The sequence below is a fragment of the Lepus europaeus genome, chromosome 3, assembly GCF_033115175.1.
Source record: "Lepus europaeus isolate LE1 chromosome 3, mLepTim1.pri, whole genome shotgun sequence".
Taxonomy (NCBI): Eukaryota; Metazoa; Chordata; class Mammalia; order Lagomorpha; family Leporidae; genus Lepus; species Lepus europaeus.
This window is the reverse complement of record NC_084829.1, coordinates 17,870,774-17,889,508: the sequence shown is the minus strand read 5'-3', so window position 1 is coordinate 17,889,508 and position 18,735 is coordinate 17,870,774. Positions and strand designations below refer to the sequence as shown.

The 18,735-nt window shown below is 43.9% G+C and overlaps 1 protein-coding gene across 1 annotated transcript in view; it reads right to left on the bottom strand.

Moving 5' to 3' along the window:
• Positions 1-18,735, bottom strand: part of LOC133756430 (cytidine monophosphate-N-acetylneuraminic acid hydroxylase) — a 107,247-nt gene that overhangs the window by 73,894 nt on the left and 14,618 nt on the right. The window contains exon 2 of the mRNA XM_062187123.1: positions 352-555. Coding sequence (XP_062043107.1) covers positions 352-555 — 204 coding nt within the window. The remainder of the gene's footprint in view (positions 1-351; positions 556-18,735) is intronic.

Here is an 18,735-nt window from a genome sequence, read left to right as displayed (position 1 = left end):
GGAGGAGGTAAAGAACTTACAAGAGGAGAAGTGGGATTTTAACACGAAATTACGTAAATTCGCACTCGACCTCTGCACGTCCAAGCGCTCCCATGAACACACGTGATCTACACATCTCACTAGTTACCAAGCCGGAGATAATTTTTAAATTAGAGTTCTCAGAAAACAGAAGAAAATTCAGGGAAACACCCAAGTTTGGGATCCAGAGATGTCCAAAATGAGCCAGAGCAAAAGTTAACAAAATTCTCTAGGGCAAGAAACTGGTTCATTTAAAATCCCCACATGAGCACATTTACCGCCCAATCGAACCACAGGCAGGGTCATCAGCGAGAAAGCAAAGGACACCGGTACCTTCCGTCTAAATCCTCGATGTCTTTTATGAACAGACCTCCCTGGTGCTTGCACAGATTCTTGCATGCCCGCAGGAGGCTCTTGTCCTTGTATATGATGTAGTCTTTGCCTGTGCTCTTATTCCGAAAAAAATTGATTCCTTCCTTGAGACTGGCAACTTCAGCAGGTGACAGACACAACAGGGTCTCGGCTGCTTGTTCAACGCTGTGAAAAGGCAAACATTTTGAGGGGCGAGATTAGTCACAAGTTTCAAGAGAGAATCAGTTTGGAACAGACAGCTCAAAAAGAACCCAGGCTTGGGGGCTCCTGGACCATGCACTTTCTCCCCCTCCCTCCCCTTTCAGTAAATCAGCAGATATCCCACTGGCTGATGCTCTTCTCCACTTTCCCAGAGAACTGAGACCTCTCGCACTTGCCTGTCCATCCTCGGCCAGCTCCTCGCCCTGGGTGCCTGGCTCTTTGCACTACTGCTGCTCCTTTGCTGCTGGTCTTCCTGGAGAGAGAGAGCGTTTACCCACAAGCTGTTTCCGCTGACAGTTGACACTCTTTCCTCCTCTGCCACACCTCTTTGAAAGTCTTTCCTCCCAAGTAGCTGCTGGTTTTTGCACCTGCACTTCCCTCTGCCTGCCGGCAGTGAGCTCCCTCCTCACCTTTTGTTCAAAAGGATCTCAGCCACCCACTGCTTCTGGCTCTGCTCCTCACTCCTTGGTTGAGCCTCCCAAGAGAGCCCGGGTCCTGTCTGACAGCCTCTTTCTAAAGCCTTAGCTGGTGCTCTGCCCAGTGGGCTTACTCACGCGCACTTCCCCATCACTTAGCAGGCTCTTGCACTGTGTCTTCACTAGGTTGCTGTTAAACAAATTAACCATCCCGCTGCACGCACCTCCAATGCTTTATAAAACGCTCTGGTAGCAAGCAAAGCATTTGCGCTCTCATATTTTTTTTTTTTTCAAAGACGTTACAGACTTAACAATTCTCAAACCCTTTTTTCTACACAGGCACCCCCTTTGCAATGCAACTCTGAATTGCAATGGAATATAAATTTTGCCAAGAGGGATTTCAAGATACATTTTTTTGTATGCCCATGTTATAAATCTGGCTTCAAGTTGTTTTATTTCACCTTCTACTCCAAACTTAACGTGGCTAAAATTCTCACCTGGTGTTCACTTAAAATTGATTTGCAGCCCAGGCACATTTGCAGCATTTTCACTTTCATTTTTAGTAGTTCTACAGATTTCTCAAGCATAGGATAAAAACGACCCTTAAAACATCCCAAGGTAGAGAGTAACAGAAACTACTTCTGCTTAAACCGATGAAGGCGCAAGCTCTCTGACGAAGGCACTTTTCCTCAAAGCAGATTCTCATTGTCACTCATGTCCCAAATTCCCGGTTCTGTTCACAATAGATGTGAAGGGATTCCAAAAACATGTTTTAAATGCTTTTTATAGAAAAGAGTCCCTTTTAAATCCCCGCCCCCCTTTTTTTACTACAAACATTTAATATCAAGCAGAGGCAATTTCTAGAATAACTGATCCACACGCGTAGATAGAAGGAACACCTCTCTTGATGCTTTGCTTTGCTTGACTGGATGGTTCACAGGGCTAAAGTCTTCTGTTGGATCCCCAGCCCTTTCACAACCTTGTAAAGCAGGTTAAACTACACCTGTGTCCAGCTGTAATTGCAGTTTGCAATACCAATGTTGCACTGGAGCACAGGGCAGGAAAAAAAAATGTACACTCGCATATGCCTGCTTTTGTCTATATTTTTAACTGGCTACTTTCCCCCAGATGTGCTTTTTTTAAAGATTTATTTATTTGAAAGTCAGAGTTACGCAGAGAAAGGAGAGGCAGAGAGAGAAAGAGAGAGAGGTCTTCGTCCGATGGTTCACTCCCCAGATGGCTGCAACGGCCAGAGCAACGCTGATCCGAAGCCAGGAGCCAGGAGCTTCTTCTGGGTCTCCCACGTGGGTGCAGGGGCCCAAGGACTTGGGCCATCCTCCACTGCTTTCCCAGGCCACAGCAGAGAGCTGGATTGGAAGAGGAGCAGCCAGGACTAGAACTGGCACCCAAATGGGATGCCAGAGCTTCAGGCCAGGGTGTTAACCAGCTGCGCCACAGCGCCGACCTCCCCAGATGTGCTTTTAAAGATATCAGTGCTGAATTTATTGGCATTAAATCAGGAAAATAAAACTACAAAATTTGGGTTTTGGTCTAAACAAATTTTTCAAACAAAAGTGAGTTTTAATATACCTACTTTTTCAATGTTTCAATTTTTTCTAATACCTTAATGCTTCTTTTTTTTTTGGACAGGCAGAGTGGATAGTGAGAGAGACAGAGAGAAAGGTCTTCCTTGTTGCCATTGGTTCACCCTCCAATGGCCGCTGCGGCCGGCACATCTCGCTGATCCGAAGCCAGGAGCCAGGTGCTTCTCCTGGTCTCCAATGCGGGTGCAGGGCCCAAGCACTTGGGCCATCCTCCACTGCCTTCCCAGGCCATAGCAGAGAGCTGGCCTGGAAGAGGGGCAACTGGGATAGAATCCAGCGCCCCAACCGGGACTAGAACCCGGTGTACCGGCGCCGCAAGGCAGAGGATTAGCCTGTTAAGCCACGGCGCCGGCCTCTTAATGCTTTCTTTAAAGCAACCATTAAAAAGACACAAAAACATTTTCACAGGGGGCCAGACTTTTTCTGTTGCCTCATGCTTGCTGGTTTGGCCTGCCAATGCAACGGAACTTTTAAGTTTTTGTCGTTTTTTTAGTCATGGAGATTTGGCCTGGATTTTAATTTTTTAAAATTTTGCATGAAAATATTATTCTTGGGGCCGGCACCATGGCTCACTTGGTTAATCTTACACCTGCCGCACCGGCATCCCATATGGGCTCTGGTTCTAGTCCCGGTTGCTCCTCTTCCAGTCCAGCTCTCTGCTGTGGCCCAGGAAGGCAGTGGAGGATGGCCCAAGTGCTTGGGCCCTGCACCCACATGGGAGACCAGGAGGAAGCACCTGGCTCCTGGCTTCGGATTGGTGCAGCGCCGGCCATAGCGGTCATTTGGGGAGTGAACCAGCGGAAGGAAGACCTTTCTCTCTGTCTATCTCTCTCTGTCCATTACATTTTTTATTACTTTATTACTTTTTTTACATTCTTGGTTACTCTTTTTTTTTTTTTGCATTTTTCACCAAGGCTGTTGTCTCATTTGCATCCCCCCAGTCCTGGCTCTCTTGGTTTCCGAGGCTGAGTTCTGGCCTAACTTGTTGAAGGTCAGCTCCATAAACAACTCACGTCTCTCACATGAATTTTCTACCTGACAATTCTCCATCCTGTTCTTTGGAGACTGTTAAGAACCAGTGTTGGTATGGAGTGGATGAATTTTTAAAGTCCACCCCACTAAAGATCACAGAAAAACATCTGTGGTATCAAAGAGAACATTACTGATTTGCTGTCTCCAGGACTTAGAACATAAAGAAAGATGCTTTGGAAATATAGCCTGAAAATTCAAAATATAAACCTCCAAAAGAAAAAAAAAAAGTAATTCTGTGTGGTAAAACATCTACTTCCACTCTGATGGCAAAAGAAAAAAAATCACATGATCATATCAATAGATATAGAGAAAGCATTTGATAAAACCCATTACAGATTAATGACAAAACTCTCAGCACGCTAGAAATAGATGCCAATTACATATAGCTAGCACCACACTTACTGGTGAAAGACTGGAAGCTTCCTCAATACGATGAGGAAGAAAGCAAGAATGCCTCCTCTCATCACTGCTGTTCAACATTATATTGAAATTCCTAGATAATGCAATAAGAAAAGGAAATGAAAAAAGGTATATACTTGGTAAGGAATGCAGATTACATGATTGTCTGCATAGCAAATCCAAAACTAAGAATATCCTGAAGCTAACAAGCAAATACAGCAAAGCTGGAGTATACAAGATTGATATCCAAAAATTGATTAACTTCCTACATACTAGCAATGAATGAGTGGACTTTAAAGTAAAAAAAGGGGTGGACATTGCAACACATGGAGCTGGTTAAGCCATCACTTGGGAGCGCCAGTTAAGTCCTGAAACTTCTGCTTCTAATCCAGCTTCCTGATAACGCATCCTGTGATGATGGTGCAAGTGCTTGGGGCCCCTGTGACCCACATAGGAGGCCTTTATGTAGTTCTGGGCTCTTGGTTTTAGCCTGGTACGTTCCTGGCTGTTGCTGGCATTTGGGGAGTGCACTAGCAGATGAAAGATCTCTTGCTCTATCTCTGTCACTCTTCAAGTAGAAAATAAACATTATAAACAAAAATAAAAATATAGTATCATTTATATTAGCACACAAAAAAGTGGAATACATAGGCTTACAGCTAACGAAATATAACACTTATATGAAGCAACTACACAACTCTGATGAAAGAAATCCAAAAAACGAAATGAGAGATATTCCATGTTTATGGACGGGAAGCCTTGTCAAAATTTCAGTTCTTCCCAAATTGATCCATAGATTCAACTCAATCTCAGTAAACTATTTTGTGGACATTGACAAACTGATTGTAAAGTTTATATGGAGAGGCAAAAGACCCAGAATAGCTAGTACAGTATTAAAGAACAATGAAATCTGAGGACTGACGTGACCCAACTTCCTGAGATGCCAGCTTTCCATATGGGCTCCTATGGGACCCAGCTTCCCATCTGAGTCTTGGCTGCTCCACTTCCTGTCCAGCTCCCTGCTAATGTGCCTGGGAAAGTAGTAGAAGATGGCCCACACCGAAGATTAGAGATGGGACACGGGCACTCCCTTGACTTGCATCCTCTGGTCTGCTTTAACACAAACCAGGAGGAAAAGAAAGCTCGGCATCAGAAGCAATGGGTGGCAGGCCTATTAATGGCTGATCTGTACAGTGATCTGCCCTCAAGGAGACCCAACAGGCCAGTCCACTGCAGTGGCTTTCAATGTGGTAAGCATGGGCTTCAGCAGAAGTCAGCTTGTGAAGAGCCCTGGCAGCTCTGCCAAGAGTTGGATCACTGGAAATGGACCTGCCCTGAAGTCGAAGGATGCCCAGGTCAGAGCCACTGATCTTATTGGCTCTAAGCTGAAAAGCCCTTCACTCAGCCCAACTTCCAAAGTGACCACTGCAGCTGAGGGGATGGTCAAGTAGGGTCAGCAACATTGCAGGCAGAACTGTAAATTTCTTGTTAGAGATGCCCCCTGCCTTTACCTGGCCAGCTCTCCTCCCAGGCCAGCCAAGTAATGAAAGTCAACAGAGTGCCTTCCCCTCGGAGGTTCACACCTCCCTTAGGATATACCCCATGTGAAGAGATAGATAGGTCTGGGCCTCTTAACTTACAAGGCCTAAAGCCCACCAGATTATTATCAAGCCCCTTCTATCAGGTTCTATTTGCCTCTCAATCAGAAAACTTAATTGTAGCTTAGACAGCACCTTTCTTAGCTCCTCTAATAATGACTCTGTCCTTTGTTCTAGACCCTGTCTAGTGCACTTGGGCCTCATTCCTTCGTAATCATAACCTCTACTCTACCACCAATGGCTCTACTCCCAACCTGTGTGTACTGATGGTCCTCTTCCCCACTTAATGCTGTATAATTGTTCAAACCTGGTAAATGCCACTCTTAGGATCATTGGTTACTATCCTCACCCTGTCTTTTCTGACCTTGTCTAAATATGATCAGAGTCGGCAAACTTGGAAGGCTTCCATAGCCTTGGCAACTCATGACGACACCCTAGGGTGGTTACTGGCACCATAAACTAGAGTGTCAATTTGTTGGGTCAACAACAGGAGCCACTGTGCACTTGCACCTCATGTGGGATCTCTGTCCTTAATGTGCTGTACATTGTGATTTAATGCTATAACTAGTACTCAAACAGTATGTTTCACTTTGTGTTTCTATGTGGGTACAAACTGTTGCAACCTTTATACTAAATTGATCTTCTGTATATAAAGAGAATTGAAAATGAATCTTGATGCAAATGGAAGGGGAGAGGGAGCGGGAGAGGGGAGGGTTGCAGGTGGGAGGGAAGTTATGGGAGGGGGAAGCCATTGTAATCCATAAGCTGTACACTGGAAATTTATATTCATTAAATAAAAGTTAAAAAAAAAAAAAAAAGAAGATGGCCCAAGTGCTTGGGCCCCTGCACCCACATGTGTAACCTGGAAAAAGCTCCTGGCTCCTGGTTTCTGCCTGACCCAGTCCCACTGTCTGTCTCTTCCTTGTGTAACTCTTTCAAATAAATAAATCTTAAAAACTCAATCTGACAGTACAAATGCTGCTGAGGATGTGGAACAACAGAATCTCATAACTGCTAGTAGGAATGCAAAATGGTGCACTCACTGCGGAAGGCAGTTTGACAATAGGTGTTAGAAACTCAGGTCCACACCAAACCCTGTACATGGGTATTCACAGAAGCTTTGTTCATAATTGCCAAAACACAGAAGTAGGCAAGATGTCCTTCAGCAGATAAACCTGTTACTTCCAGACAATGGGTTATTATTCCATGCCACAAAGAAATCAGCAATCAAGCATATTATTAAGTGAAAAAAGCCAGTCTGAAAAAGCTAAACATGAGATAATTCTGTCCAACTTTCTAGATAAAGGAAATGCCATGAAGATGGCCTTAGCCAGGAGCTCATAAAGACAGAGATATATATATAGTCACAGAGGTTTTCAGGAGGAGAGTGAAACTTTTCTGTATGACACTACAGTGTTGAATACATGTTACTATACATTTTTCAAAACCCATCGAACATATACCACCAAGAGTTAAACCTAATAAAATCTATGAATTTGGGGTAATAATGATGTCTATGCACATTCTCTGATCCGTGGAAACACAGCATTCTGGTATGGGATGTTAATAATCAAGAAAGCTGTGTCCATGTGTTGCTAGGGGAGAAGGGAGTATTTCCTCCTCGATTATGCTGAGAACGTGGACTGAAAAATAAGTTGTTTTTAAAATACAGGCTACCAACCATAACAGACATATCTGAACCTTGAACCTTAAGTGTATGTTATTAAGTGAAAAACCAAGTCTGAACAGGCTGCATAATTCCAAGTACATGACTTTCTAGAAAAGGAAAAAAATATCACACGGGTGGCAGGGGCATCAATGATTCACTGGGGCCCAGAGGAATCAGTGAGGGTTGAAGGGGTGAATCACAGTGGATTTTTAGGGTTGTAAGATACTGTGTACAATATACTGTACACACATTATGCATTTGTCAAAATCCATGGTATATTATGGTACAGTGAGTGAAGCTTAATATCGGAAAATTATTTTAAAAATCATTTAGGAGGTCAAAGGATCCCAGGAAAGAACGTAGATCACGACCAGGGAATCTAATTACATTACATATGTGTGAAGCAGCCTATCTGAAGTGAACGAGGGGGAACGTGCTGGCCAAATATCTCAGGAAATGAACGGCATTTGTCAAACGAAAGGCAAAAGGGCCTGAACATAAGCACTGTAGTAAAGTAGTAAGCACTTGGTAAAGTCTGGCATGGCACTATCGGTTTACAATGCTGATCCTTCTGTTCATGCATACGGGAATCATGTGGTTAAATAAATGAATGGCAACCATGGAGCCAGGTTTTTCTCTATTGGAGAGGGAATATATAAACCAGCCAAAGGAGGAGGCCTCTAGCCTCCATGTGATAATGAATTAGTTATAGACGTCAGTATGAAGTCCTATTAAGCTTAATCCACATACGAGTGGATACACAGAAATGTTCACAGGGACATGTGCTTACACAGATAAGTACACATGTATTTAACTCCTAACTTGGTCAGCTAAGAGTTCTTAGGAACAACAATGCCAAGGAACAAGCATAACTAGATCCTAGGTCATGGCTTACAGGATCATCCTCCAATCAAAGGTCCCAGCTCCTAATGTATTGACTTATTCTAGAGCTGGCTCAGGAAATAGGTGAGAGTGGTGACAGAGAGTAAAGATGTGCTAACAAGCAAAAGAAAAAAAAAAAAAAGAAAAGAAAAACCTGAAGAGTCATAGTGATGAGGTCATGCCAAAGGACAAATGAGTCAACCGGAAGAGCTCCTGATGGCCAAAACGAAGTAAAGCAGGACTGGATTGCAACCCAAAAGGTGAAACAAATGCCCACGAGACCACACTTGGATAAATGATTAAGTAAATAAATTAGTGGGGAAAAGATAATAAGAATTATAATAAGTTATCCCCCCTTGGAGAATAATTCCAAATAATTTGTATTCAGCCATCAAGGAAGGGGAGCATAAATTTCCATGCCTTACATGTAGGCTCCACACAGAAACTTCCTTCCAAAGAGTTTAGTAAGAAAAAGTGGATAGGGGAGGTGACATGAAGAATGACTTTCAGTAGAGTAAATGTGACAAGCACCTCTTAACCTAGAAGACCAAAGCCAACATCAACAGTGACAAATCACATTCTATGCAACTTTGATACCATGTGATAGAGACAGCAGCTTATCTCTGTGGACTTCATCCCAATAATCCATACTTTCTATAATCATCAGACAGACATCAAATTCCAACAGAGAGGCATCTTACAAAGCATTTCATCAATACCCCCTTGAAACTGTCAAGGTCATTAAAAACAAAAGTCTGAAAACCTTCCTGGGGCCAGCACTGTGGCTTAGTGGGCCAGGGTGCCAACTGTGGGGCTGGCATCCCATATGGGCACTTGTTCAGTTTCCAGTTGCTCCATGCTAATATGCTTAGGAAGGCAATGGAAAATGGATCAAATGCTTGGACCCCTGCACCCACGTGGGAGACCCAGCAGAAGCTCCTGACTTCAGGTGGGCCCAGCTCTGGCCATTGCAGCCATTTATGGAGTGAACCAGTGGATGGAAGACCTCTCTCTCTGTTTCCCTATCTGTAATTATGCTTTTCAAATAAAATAATCTTTAAAAAAAAAAGAGGCCGGCGCCGTGGCTCAACAGGCTAATCCTCCGCCTTGCGGCGCCGGCACACCGGGTTCTAGTCCCGGTCGGGGCACCGATCCTGTCCCGGTTGCCCCTCTTCCAGGCCAGCTCTCTGCTGTGGCCAGGGAGTGCAGTGGAGGATGGCCCAAGTGTTTGGGCTCTGCACCCCGTGGGAGACCAGGAGAAGCACCTGGCTCCTGCCATCGGAACAGCGCGGTGCGCCGGCCGCAGCGCGCTACCGCGGCGGCCATTAGAGGGTGAACCAACGGCAAAGGAAGACCTTTCTCTCTGTCTCTCTCTCTCACTGTCCACTCTGCCTGTCAAAAAAAAAATAATAATAATAATAATAAATAAATAAATAAATAAATAAATAAATAAAAAAAGAAAAAGAAAGAAAACCTACCAAAACATAATGTGACCCTAAAATGGAAAACAATATTAGGTAAAACTTGGGATATCTGAATAAAGTACTGAGAACATTAAGGAAAACACACACACAAAATCCAAAGACTTAAAGATTACTGGCATTTTAAGTTTATGCTAAAAGAATAACACCATTAAGGGTGAAAAGATGCAGAATGGAATATTTGCAACACCATATTACACAGGGCTTCTGTGTAGAATATTTAAGGATTTCAACAAATCAGTAACAACAAAAAAAATGACAGTCAACAGAAAAATGGGCAAAAAAATTTGAACAAGCACATCACAAAAGGGAATATCTATATGGTCAATAAACATATAAAGGGCCGGCGCCGTGGCTTAACAAGCTAATCCTCCGCCTTGCGGCGTCGGCACACTGGATTCTAGTCCTGGTTTGGGCGCTGGATTCTATCCCGGTTGCCCCTCTTCCAGGCCAGCTTTCTGCTATGGCCCGGGAGTGCAGTGGAGGATGGCCCAAGTGCTTGGGCCCTGCACCCCCATGGGAGACCAGGAGAAGCACCTGGCTCCTGCCTTCGGATCAGCAAGATGCGCCGGCCGCAGCGGCCATTGGAGGGTGAACCAGCAGCAAAAAGGAAGACCTTTCTCTCTGTCTCTCTCTCTCTCACTATCCACTCTGCCTGTCAAAAAAAAAAAAAAACATATAAAGAAAACTCCGCCTATCTTGTCACTGGAGAAATGAAAATTAAAACCATAATGAGATACCTGTACATCCACCAGAATAAATAAAGTTAAAACAACTGAAAATACCACGTATTGATGACAGCAAGTAATGGAAACTCTTACACATTACTAATGTGAATACAATGTGATTCAGTCAGTGAAAAATGGTGTGGAATTTTTGAGCAAAATGAAAAATACACACACATAGTGACCCAGCAATACCGCTCTTATATAAAACTCAATTCTAGAGAAATGTATACAAATGTCCTCAAAGAGATATGTGCAGGAATGTACACCATGTTAGAAATAACCCAAATGCTCATCAATAAGATAACTTTAGTATTTATATATTACACATAATAGAATATCATGCACCAAAATATAATGCAAGATGTAAAGAAACCAATTGATTCCTTTTAATATGTAACAACATTCAAATATAATGTTGGATAAAAGGAAGAAAACAGACATCCAAATACATATAATGTGATTCCATTCAAATGAAGTTCCCCAACAAAAGAACTATATTGTTTAGGAATGTGAGAAAACTATGACGACACATTAGTACATATCTTTAGTGAAGGAGATTTATAATTAGAAAAGAGCACATTCCATAAGACATAGAAGCAAATTTATAGTTTTCAATGAATATAATAGAAAAAAATATTTTAAAACCAATAATGCAAGCAAACTAAATCTAAGTAGAAGGAAAAGAATAGCAGTGTAGAAACCAATGCAGAAAACAAAAGACAAATCAATATAAGCAGAAATCAGTTTTTTTTTTTTTTTTGAAAAGAGCAAAAGTGTCAAATCTTTAGATAGACTAAGAAAACAAACCACGGATCATAAAAATAATGAAAGAGAAACAGTATCTTTTTTTTTTTTTTTTGACAGGCAGAGTGGACAGTGAGAGAGAGAGACAGAGAGAAAGGTCTTCCTTTTTCCATTAGTTCACCCCTCAATGGCCACTGCGGCCGGCGCACCGCACTGATCCGAAGCCAGGAGCCAGGTGCTTCTCCTGGTCTCCCATGCAGGTGCAGGGCCAAAGGACTTGGGCCATCCTCCACTGCACTCCCTGGCCACAGCAGAGAGCTGAAGCAACCAGGACAGAATCCAGCACCCCATCCAGGACTAGAACCCGGTGTGCCGGCGCCACAGGCAGAGGATTAGCCTACTGAACCATGGCACCGGCCTGAAACATTATCAATACATCAAATATTAAGAGAAAAATAAAGGAATCTCATGAACTACATAACAAATTAGATAACTTGGGTAAACTGGATACATTTCTAGATGAATCCAAATTGTCAAAACTGAGTCATGAGGAAACAGAAAACCTGAATAAACCTACACTAAGTAAAGAGATTGAAATAGTTATTAAAAATCTTTCCACACCAAAACTCCAGACCCAGATGGCTTCACTGCTGAGTTCTAGCAAATATATAGAGATGAAATAATACAGATGATCTACAAACTCTCAGAAACCAAGTGGGACGTATTCAAGAAATGTCAGGTTGTTTTAATATTTTTAAGTCAATTAATGTAATATACGATGTTACTAGAATGAGAAATAACCACATGACAGTCTCAAAAGATGCCAAAGAATATTCCATACCCTTTTGTGGCTTCAAAGCATCTTACAGGTCAAGGATACAAAGAAATTTCTTGAATCTGATCAAGGGAACCTATGAAAAATCCCACAGGTGATGTCACATTTAATGGTTCTAGAACTAGAACCTGCGCCCATATGGGAGTATCTGCTCTTAGTTGCAGTCACCTTCAGACCCTAGAAGGGCTTTCTACCAATGGGAAAGCACATGTCCTAATGCACCCTTCAAATTTCCATAGCACCATGCCCAACAAGGGCATCCCTTTACATGGCCAGGTTTCCTTTGTCTTTCTACCTATGTTGTCACTTCCTTTGTTAATAGCAAGGGACCCCCAAAATCAGACCCTTTGTCCACTCGGTGCCATGAAGCCAATCACAAAACCAAAGCTGAGCATCAACTGCACACACTTTAGTCATTGGGGCAAGAGAACAGAGGAGCAGGAGCCTAGCTGGTAAACCCACTTCTCAGTCAGCTTTAGGTTAAGGAGTCACACATCAGGCAAGGGGAACTGGGAGGAGGTATGCTAATAAGCAGGACCATGCAGTTATTCATAGTTTTCTGGGAAAGGGGCAATGTAATTCTCCCAAGAACTACATTCTTTTTGTTCTTTTATGATCTCCCTTGCTGTTTGTCAGGTCTGTTGTCAACCCTCCCCTCATGGGAGTGATTTACCAACGTGGCAATGAGATTATAATGACATCCGGGATGTGTTTCAGGCCAAGTTCTCCGCCTTTTTGAATCTCACCTATTCAAACCTGAGGTGGAACGCTTGTCCTTAAGCCTTCCTGTTTTCAGAGAATATCAATGTTAGGGTTGGAGCAGAAACTTAACCAGACTGGTTCAGGCACCACCCTCAGCAACGCTATTGGTAACTAACTGCTCATGAGTCAGTGAAAACCCAAACAGGCTTCACCACTACTCAGTTCTTCAGCACGCAGTTCTGCCCAAATACGCTCCATCAGAGTTGAGGCATCCTTATACACAGTATGTTGCTCAGCTACCTTCGAATTTTCCTCCACATTCCCAGGTCTGTGTCAGTAGGTGAGGGTATGGTACAGTCCAGGATCTTCCAGAGTTAGTCCTGAGGGGAAAGAGGCCTCCTGCTTATGTGTATCACCTTGGGTTTCCCAGGCAGTGATGTGGGTAACCAGGTTTAGGTCTGCGTGAGCTGGAAGTTGCTGCAAGACGCCATACGTAATTCTGTCCTCCTACTTGTCAAAATGTCCTATTTCCTGCGATGTCCCTGCTTTATCTGGGACACAAGGGGAGACTCCATGAAAATATGGATGTTAAGCTCCATGTGGAGCTTGTATATAACTCCAAAGTGGCTTCATACTTACAGAGACCCCACCTACCCCATAAAAGAGGACAACCAGGTGGAACGCTCTTTCTCTTTTGCTGTGAACATGGCTGGAGGTGCTGACCATTTCTTTCTCCCTTATCCCCACACCTCGTACCCTTTGGACAATCCTCTAATCCACTGATAAAGCACATTTCTCTATGTAGGGCAACCCACACTCACATGTGTATGTGTGTTCACTTTCTCACCTTTTAAATACATTGTATCACTTTGTGCACCTTACACATGTCTACACTTAGAATGCTTGTCTTTGTGTGAGACATAAAGCCGCCACCTGCAGTGCCGGCTTCCCATATCGATGCCAGTTCAAGTCCCGGCTGCTCCACTTTTGATCCAGCTCTTTGCTATGGTCTGGGAAAGCAGTAGAAGATGGCCCAAGTTCCTGAGTGCCTGTACCCGCATGGGAGACATGGAAGAAGCTCCTGACTGCTGGCTTCAGATCGGCGCAACTCCAGCCACTGCAGTCATTTGGGGAGTGAACCAGTGGATAGAGGACCTCTCTCTCTCTCCGGCTCTACCTCTCTCTGTAACTCTTTCAAATAAATAAAATAAATCTTTAAAAAAGATGAACACATCCTTGCTTATATCAGTAGCAAGCTCTTTTAAGAACCATTTATGCACAACTGCAGCAGCCGAGAGCCAGGTGAGAGCAGACTGCAGCAACCTGTGGTGATAGAGCTGGAGGGAGAGTGTGGCATGAGTCTGGATTAGAGCCCTGGGAGCCAGCAGGTGCTAGTGGCTGCCCATGGACCCAGTGGCAGTGACGGGGCATGTTTATCTCACCCAGACTTCCCTGCTGCCCAACTGAGGAAGGGCGGACACCACTTTGGGTTGCCCTGCTGAAGACTTTGTGCACATGCACAGCAACTGGCCGAGACAGGACGCCATCTTCTTGGCAGTACCGGTGACAGTGGTGGAGACAGCACAATGTTCACAGTGGCTCTTGTGTATGTGTGTGAGCCAGAGATTCTAGCAGATGGAACAACCGCAGTCCCCACTGACTGTGAATCTGGCTGGGAGGTGGCTAGGCAACCACGCAGGCCAGTGAGGTGCCCACAGCCTCCCGGGATCAAGATGCCTAGGTGGAACTATATCGGGGAACATCTGCCTCTCTGTTGACTGGACAGACTGACAGGGCAGAGAGAAACCTCTGCACCCAGCAACTGTGGGAACCTTGTGTGCTGAGACTGTGGGGACTTGGTGGTTACTTGAGAAGCTGCGGGGTGTAACAGTCTCTGGGCAATCACTGGGTGCAGCTCCACAAGCTCAGAGCTCCTTTGTCATTGCGGTAGAAACTGCGCTCACGGTGAAGACTTCACATTGGTGCAGTTCATTATGGTGGTATGGAACACACTGAGGGATAATACCTGGGCATTGAGATCTACCACACCCAACTTCCATGTTACCCTAGATACTCACCCCACCCTGGAGCACTGATCAGAGCTCCCTGGCTACACCCACCTCTTGGCAGTCACGCAAAGTGCAGACATTCCAAAAAGCCACAGAGGCATAGCTCAAAGATAAAAGCCACTGGAGGAAAAAAATAAAACTCCACAAATACCTAAAAACACATGCAGAAATTCAAGAATAAATAACAAAGAAACACAACATTTCAATATTAGAATAAGAAGATGAAGAGATTGAGGAAATGTCAGAAATAAAATGTATTTTTTTAAACTTTTATTTAATGAATATAAATTTCCAAAGTACAGCTTATGGATTACAATGGCTTCCCCCCTCCCCCCATAACTTCCCTCCCACCCGCAACCCTCCCCTTTCCTGCTCCCTCTCCCCTTCCATTCACATCAAGATTCATAGAAATAAAATTTTAAAAACTAATCATGGGATCACTCAAAAGCAATCAAACAAACTCATGAACTAAAGAAAACCATACATGACATGAACAAAAATTTCTCCCATGAAATTGAGATTTTAAAGGGAAATCAAAATGAAACTCCAAAAATGAAGAATTCAATAGATCAAATAAAAATGTGGTGGAAAGTCTTAACATCAGACTTGGTGAGGCAGAAGAATATCCAAATGAGAAGACAAATTTTTGGAAATCATAGTCCAAAAAAAATAGACAACTTTAAAAAAGTGTTGGAGATCTATGGGATACCATCAAATGACCCAACATACATGCCTAGGGAGTTTCCTGAGGTGTGGAAAGAGAATGGGCTAGAAGGACTGTTTAGTGATATGATTACAGACAACTAACCCAATTTGGAGAAAGAAAGGGATGTCCAAATAGAAGAAGTACATAGAAGTCATAACAGACATGACCAGAAAAGATCATCATGACACATTTTAGTCAAACTTTCAACAGTAAAACAAAATATTCTAAACTGTACACAAGAGAAATGCCAGTTTATTTTCAGAGAATCTCCAATTAAACTCACAGCTGACTTCTCATCAAAAACCCTACAGCTAGGAGAGAATGGCAAGATATATTTCAAGTCTTAAAAAGAAAAAATATGTCGACCCAGAATACTTGTAAAGCTCCCACTTAGGAATGAAGGTGAAATAAAGACCTTCCATAATAAACAGAAATTGGAAGAATTTGTCACCACTCACCCAGCCTTAGGCAAGGGGAACTGGGAGGAGGTATGCTAATAAGCAGGACCATGCAGTTATTCATAGTTTTCTGGGAAAGGGGCAATGTAATTCTCCCAAGAACTACATTCTTTTTGTTCTTTTATGATCTCCCTTGCTGCTTGTCAGGTCCATTGTCAACCCTCCCCTCATGGGAGTGATTTACCAACGTGGCAATGAGATTATAATGACATCCGGGATGTGTTTCAGGCCAAGTTCTCCGCCTTTTTGAATCTCACCTATTCAAACCTGAGGTGGAACGCTTGTCCTTAAGCCTTCCTGTTTTCAGAGAATATCAATGTTAGGGTTGGAGCAGAAACTTAACCAGACTGGTTCAGGCACCACCCTCAGCAATGCTATTGGTAACTAACTGCTCATGAGTCAGTGAAAACCCAAACAGGCTTCACCACTACTCAGTTCTTCAGCACGCAGTTCGGCCCAAATACGCTCCATCAGAATTGAGGCATCCTTATACACAGTATGTTGCTCAGCTACCTTCGAATTTTCCTCCACATTCCCAGGTCTTTGTCAGTAGGTGAGGGTATGGTACAGTCCAGGATCTCCCCTCATGGTTCCAGAGTTAGTCCTGAGGGGAAAGAGGCCTCCTGCTTATGTGTATCACCTTGGGTTTCCCAGGCAGTGATGTGGGTAACCAGGTTTAGGTCTGCGTGAGCTGGAAGTTGCTGCAAGACGCCATATGTAATTCTGTCCTCCTACTGTCAAAATGTCCTATTTCCTGGGATGTCCCTGCTTTATCTGGGACACAAGGGGGGACTCCATGAAAATATGGATGTTAAGCTCCATGTGGAACTTGTATATAACTCCAAAGTGGCTTCATACTTACAGAGACCCCACCTACCCCATAAAAGAGGACAACCAGGTGGAACGCTCTTTCTCTTTTGCTGTGAACATGGCTGGAAGTGCTGACCATTTCTTTCTCCCTTATCAACATACCTTGTGCCCTTTGGACAATCCTCTAATCCACTGATAAAGCACATTTCTCTATGTAGGGCAACCCACACTCACATGTGTATGTGTGTTCACTTTCTCACCTTTTAAATACATTGTATCACTTTGTGCACCTTACACATGTCTACACTTAGAATGCTTGTCTTTGTGTGAGACATAAAGCCGCCACCTGCAGTGCCGGCTTCCCATATCGATGCCAGTTCAAGTCCCGGCTGCTCCACTTTTGATCCAGCTCTTTGCTATGGTCTGGGAAAGCAGTAGAAGATGGCCCAAGTTCCTGAGTGCCTGTACCCGCATGGGAGACATGGAAGAAGCTCCTGACTGCTGGCTTCAGATCGGCGCAACTCCAGCCACTGCAGTCATTTGGGGAGTGAACCAGTGGATGGAGGACCTCTCTCTCTCTCCGGCTCTACCTCTCTCTGTAACTCTTTCAAATAAATAAAATAAATCTTTAAAAAAGATGAACACATCCTTGCTTATATCAGTAGCAAGCTCTTTTAAGAACCATTTATGCACAACTGCAGCAGCCGAGAGCCAGGTGAGAGCAGACTGCAGCAACCTGTGGTGATAGAGCTGGAGGGAGAGTGTGGCATGAGTCTGGATTAGAGCCCTGGGAGCCAGCAGGTGCTAGTGGCTGCCCATGGACCCAGTGGCAGTGACGGGGCATGTTTATCTCACCCAGACTTCCCTGCTGCCCAACTGAGGAAGGGCGGACACCACTTTGGGTTGCCCTGCTGAAGACTTTGTGCACATGCACAGCAACTGGCCGAGACAGGACGCCATCTTCTTGGCAGTACCGGTGACAGTGGTGGAGACAGCACAATGTTCACAGTGGCTCTTGTGTATGTGTGTGAGCCAGAGCCGGGGAACAACTGCAGTCCCCACTGACTTTGAATCTGGCTGGGAGGTGGCTAGGCAACCACGCAGGCCAGTGAGGTGCCCACAGCCTCCCGGGATCAAGATGCCTAGGTGGAACTATATCAGGGAACATCTGCCTCTCTGTTGACTGGACAGACTGACAGGGCAGAGAGAAACCTCTGCACCCAGCAACTGTGGGAACCTTGTGTGCTGAGACTGTGAGGACTTGGTGGTTACTTGAGAAGCTGTGGGGTGTAACAGTCTCTGGGCAATCGCTGGGTGCAGCTACCCAAGCTCAGAGCTCCTTTGTCATTGCGGTAGAAACTGCGCTCACGGTGAAGACTTCACATTGGTGCAGTTCATTATGGTGGTATGGAACACACTGAGGGATAATACCTGGGCATTGAGATCTACCACACCCAACTTCCATGTTACCCTAGATACTCACCCCACCCTGGAGAACTGATCAGAGCTCCCTGGCTACACCCACCTCTTGGCAGTCACGCAAAGTGCAGACATTCCAAAAAGCCACAGAGGCATAGCTCAAAGATAAAAGCCACTGGAGGAAAAAAATAAAACTCCACAAATACCTAAAAACACATGCAGAAATTCAAGAATAAATAACAAAGAAACACAACATTTCAATATTAGAATAAGAAGATGAAGAGATTGAGGAAATGTCAGAAATAAAATGTATTTTTTTAAACTTTTATTTAATGAATATAAATTTCCAAAGTACAGCTTATGGATTACAATGGCTTCCCCCCCCCCATAACTTCCCTCCCACCCGCAACCCTCCCCTTTCCTGCTCCCTCTCCCCTTCCATTCACATCAAGATTCATAGAGATAAAATTTTAAAAACTAATCATAGGATCACTCAAAAGCAATCAAACAAACTCATGAACTAAAGAAAACCATACATGACATGAACAAAAATTTCTCCCATGAAATTGAGATTTTAAAGAGAAATCAAAAT